Source organism: Solanum dulcamara, chromosome 9 (assembly GCF_947179165.1).
Source record: "Solanum dulcamara chromosome 9, daSolDulc1.2, whole genome shotgun sequence".
Classification (NCBI taxonomy): domain Eukaryota; kingdom Viridiplantae; phylum Streptophyta; class Magnoliopsida; order Solanales; family Solanaceae; genus Solanum; species Solanum dulcamara.
In genome coordinates, this window is record NC_077245.1 from 51,491,588 (window position 1) to 51,496,689 (window position 5,102).

Below are 5,102 nucleotides of genomic sequence, written 5' to 3' on the forward strand. Positions count from 1 at the left end.
ATCTACCATGTCAAGCTCACTGAGATCACAAAGAACAACTTTGTGCAAGATAAACACGGGACAACCCTTATAGATTATAATTTTTTTCTAGCAACAATCGACTCACCAATGGGGGTAGACACCAACTAGTGTTCCAATAATATATTGGGATATAAATCAAACCTATTAGCAAGAAATGCAACAACAACCATAAATCGGCATCAGATCTAACAATGAATACGCTTCAAAATAAAAAACCTTTAACTTACCAGTCCCAACACCAAGAGAATCCTCTAACCCCTGATGAATCTAAAAGGCATATGATATTTCTTGGCGCTGACCGCCATCCGATATAGTAGAACTTTGATTTGGATGACCTATAGTCTAGTCCAGAGCCTGAGGTCTAGTACCACTCCTACACTCCCTTGCATAATGACCCAGCTTTACACACCTATAGCAAGTATTCAACCCCACTAAGCACTCTCCCCTATAGTTTTTCCCACACTTGGAACACTTGGAAAAAGTAGATGTACTAAAACTACCACCGGGCTTGGATTGAGAAGCTCTACCTTCATCTCGAGCATTCTTGGACTGCCTCCCTTTTCTAGATGTCACTAGACAGTCCTTCTCCTTATGTCCACTTTTTCCATAACTATAACAACTCCCTATGACGCACAAGCACTCCCTTAGATAGTTTTTACCACACTTACCACATAAGAGGAAGGGCTTTTCCTTGCCATCACCCTTCCTAGAACAAGGGCCAAACGTCTCCCCCTTTGACATCTTCTGATGGTTAAAGTCATTATCTCCAATATTACTCATTTTATTCACCCATTTCCTTTTCTTAACATTCGTGTTCACCGGAGTCACTTTTTGTTAATTCAATTGAGCCATCACAACTCGAGCCAATAATATAATGGCATCACAAAATCCTGCTTTAGTAACTTGTTTGGTTAGAGGATCATTAGGGACCTGTTCCTCATTATCATCAACCCCTCCTTGAATTAGAGCCTCAGAAACTGGAGGAACTTGGTTCTCGAGAGCATCCATTGCTCTAGGTGGAGGTACTCCTCTTCGAGGCATCATCTAGATAACACGAAATGATTTGTTAGATAAGAGAAGTCTTAGGACAAATCTAAGGCACGACATGAATCATAAAAGAAAGAAAACTTTCTTAAATGCCTCATAGTGTCCTATTCATAATTATGGCGTGCTTCACAACCATTAACAAGACCTTAATTGATGCGGTATGTTGGACTCCTAGTACCAATTCAAAACCTCATGCTCTAATACCAAGTTTTTCATGACCCAAACCCAGGGCCTAGACGTGACACGACGAATAAGACACCCGGAGGCACCTCACCCAAGCCTCTTAGCATTTCATTGGTAATGATAAATAAATCAAGTAAAAAACAAAAGGGATGTAGGGACTAAGAGGCTTCACATTTAATAAGAGTCGAAGACAACATAACATCTTTTTCTATGTCCAACCATACCTTCTACATTAAAGATTTGGTGGGGGTTAAGACATGTCCCTAGCTCACCCTCAAAATAAGTGTCAAGAAATGCCTTAATAAAAGTCTTAATGTTCTACATAATATAAGCTTAGAATAAAAAGGATGTTGTTCTCGAACCATGGGAACTCACCACAAGAAATCTTCAAACTAATTAAAGCTAGCCACATAGAGGAGGTCTAGGAGCGACGTCGGTTCCTATATGGTGATATCATGTAGGAAAAAGTATGCGTTAGTACTTTGAATGTACTAAATATGTGAGTATGCTATGAAATGAAGACCATAAGAGAGACATGAGTTAGCAGTATGCATAAGTAAATGCATGAATTAGACATCATCATATGGAACTCTAAAATATTCATTTTGTGGAAAAATGACCATAACCGACATTTAAGACCATGCGAGCTATTACATGAAATCCAACATAAGCACCTACGTTGGCACGGGGAGACTACTTGCTAGTTAGAACTCCATTCAAATTACATTCAATTATTTAATATTTGGTGTCTACAATGGCCTAGCCGACAAGGGCTCCTATGGTGGCACATAGTTAATGCAATATGAGACTTTACTTAAGAACTCCTTAGGTCGAGTCCCCATCTACATGCTATATTCGGTGTTAGGTCAAATCCCACGGAATAACATTTATATATCATAATAACATGAGCATTGTATAACTTTAGACATCAAATCATCATCGGTGGAATAGATCATTAAAACCTTTAGTTTATAATATCATCATGACTACTATGCCCTATTTACCATTCTACTAATGAACCTTGATTTATAAGAAAATTAGGTCTACAATCAGTGATGGCTTTCTGGGTACCATGCTAATCGGACCTTTTATTTTGGAAAAATGTTCAAAAGCATTGATGGCCTATAGGGAGGTCAAACATGTCATATCATAATGTTAAATATTTCATTTGATTCAATGTGAGAATTGTACTTTCACATTGAAACCTTACTTTGGCTAAGAAGACCTTTCATCAATCAATTATTTCATAAAGACTCTCCTTCATAAGTATTTACTTCATAACATTCATTGGAGTCAAACTTCATTTCAACTTTATTTTATCATAGGAAACTAGGTGGGTTCATTACAAAAAGACTTTCAAATACATTTAAAGGATAATTGTATGCATGAGAGTGATATGAATGCATCCAATCAAACATCTTAAAAATAACCCACCATATGCACTTTAAAACTACATTTCAAATTTTCATATAAGAACATTGATAATCCATCCATTTCATGTAAATAAGAATCAACATAAGTCAATATAAGTAAATAAATTTCAAATATTCAAGAATCTATGCATTTGGAATCATAGTATGAAAATTCATAAAAACTCATCACTTGAAATTAAGAGTCAATATACATATAAATCAATAGTAGTACATAAACTTAAAATATACCATAATCTATACATTTGGAACCATTATGTGAAATCCCATAAGATTTCATCATTTAAAATTGATATACTAAGTTGAGAAAACATTTGGGCTCCATGGGTGGAAGAACCCATGAATGAAAACCCACGTACCTTAGAGTAGATTTTGAAGAAATCTTGATGTTAGGTCCAATTTGAGAGTTTGGATCCTTGAATTTTGAGAGCAAATCATGTTGGAGATGATTTGAGAGAGAGGAGGATGAAGATTAGGGTTCTTTGGAGGTGAAAGACTGCAAAAATTGACCCCAAAACATTCCAAGTTCGTATATATAGATATTAGGTAATTTTCCCAAAATATCCCTACAAAATTAGGAAAACTAGACAAGTCCGCAGCGCGGACGTGTCGCACACTTTTCTGGTCGACAAAAAAATGAAATCTGGAAAATTTGTCCAAGTTTGCTGCAGGTCCACGATGCGGACTTATCGCGGACCTCTCTGGTCAATCAAGCATAACTTTTGACTTCAAACTCGTAAAAATGCAATCTTGGTGGCGTTGGAAAGAAGACTCAAAGACCTTTAATTTGATAGTTATAGGACACCCAATTCGTTATATTCTAGGAGATATGGTCATTTGAACTTGACCCTTATACGAACTCATTCGAAAACTTAGCCGATAGAAATTCCTTGGAATCGGCTTGGTGTTAGAGATCTCTTATGACCCTAAACCATATATAATACTCTTAAAATACTTAGGAATTGATCCCAACTCATATATATACAATTAAAAGTCAATGAGTTCGACCCCATACGCCTAAAAGAATAGTTTGAGTCTTAGCATAGAAATATTTGAGATGTTGCAAGAATGGTTGTCACATGTACAAGATACTAAATATATATAAGTCTCAATATTTGTATCTCGAATAGAACAGAGTAAAATGTAAAGAGGAACAGAAAAGATGGCCGGCATCGACAGCTACCCCTCGAATCACCTCAGAAAGCCTCGAATGAAAATAAAAAAAGATGGTCACTGTTTAGGGTCAAAACCTACACAAGTATAGTTATCAAGGAGTGATTACCAACAATGAGGTACCCAGCAAATAAACAACTAAGACAAAGCAAAGCTAGTAAAATACAAGTACTCCTGTCACACCATCCAACCCCCAGACTACAATCTGCACAGAAATTTGCCCAATCTAACAGTTCTAACAACACAATATTTATATACCTCAACCACAATACACTTCAATTCACAAGAGACTCAGCACAATCAGTAATATAAATCAGGGGAATATCAGGGGTAAAATAGTCCATATTGGAAAAATATATATGATGCAATGGAATGCAATGCAATGTCATATATCATGATGCATATCTGCCATAAATGATACCCATTCGTTGATCACCTCAGATCGGAATCCATGGGGGCCAAACATGGACCATGTATCAACCGGAAGAGCCTCGGCTATAACATCCTCCAAAAAAGATATCGACTGCCGAAAAAGACATCGGCCATAATATCCGCCGAAAAAGACCTCGTCATATCACTTCTCAGCCATCACAGATAAGTATATGCACAAGTAATGAGTGAATACAGAATGAATATTCACATATGATGCCATATAGTCCACAATCATCCAATTGGTCAATATCATAACAAAAACATATAAATATATCCAAATATCCACAATAAACCCAAGGTTCTATCACATCCAACACAACATGTTATCTCATCTTAATTTTTAATTTATCACCCTACTCTTTATCATCAAGTTCATTTTAATATCAATAGATGATCCTACAAGCTTAAGAATAGGTTTAGAAATTCACTTGCCTCGAATCCGATCTCACTAGTCCAAAATTTGAGTCTTATCCTTACATTGGTGCTCCGAATCAATATAATCTCTTCAAATATGCAATCCCAATAACAACACTAGTCTAATGATATCCAAATTAATATTTTTGAAAATCGAGCCGAATTTAACCCCGAAACACCCCAAAAACCCAATTTCATAAATAAAAAGAAAATTCAGAAATTTTTAAATGAAAATGATCTAATGTATATATAAACTAATGTTGAAAACCAATTTGAATTTGGAGTTGAAATCAACCCTCAAACACTAATTTTATTAAAATTCATATTCTTGAGAAATCCCCCCAATATCCGCATCCAAAACCCTGACTTAAATCTGATATATTTCTAAAAAAATATCTTACC

The 5,102-nt window shown here is 35.9% G+C and overlaps 1 protein-coding gene across 1 annotated transcript; it reads right to left on the bottom strand.

Moving 5' to 3' along the window:
• Nucleotides 1–363: 363 nt before the first annotated feature.
• Nucleotides 364–801, bottom strand: LOC129903683 (uncharacterized). The gene has a single exon (XM_055979224.1). It carries the CDS (start codon nucleotides 799–801, stop codon nucleotides 364–366), a length of 438 nt encoding a protein of 145 aa, XP_055835199.1.
• Between the last annotated feature and the right edge of the window lie 4,301 nt (nucleotides 802–5,102).

What these genes read in the sequence shown, in the direction of transcription:
- LOC129903683 (XM_055979224.1), bottom strand. Translation starts at nt 801, where the DNA reads ATGAGTAATATTGGAGATAATGACTTTAACCATCAGAAGATGTCAAAG.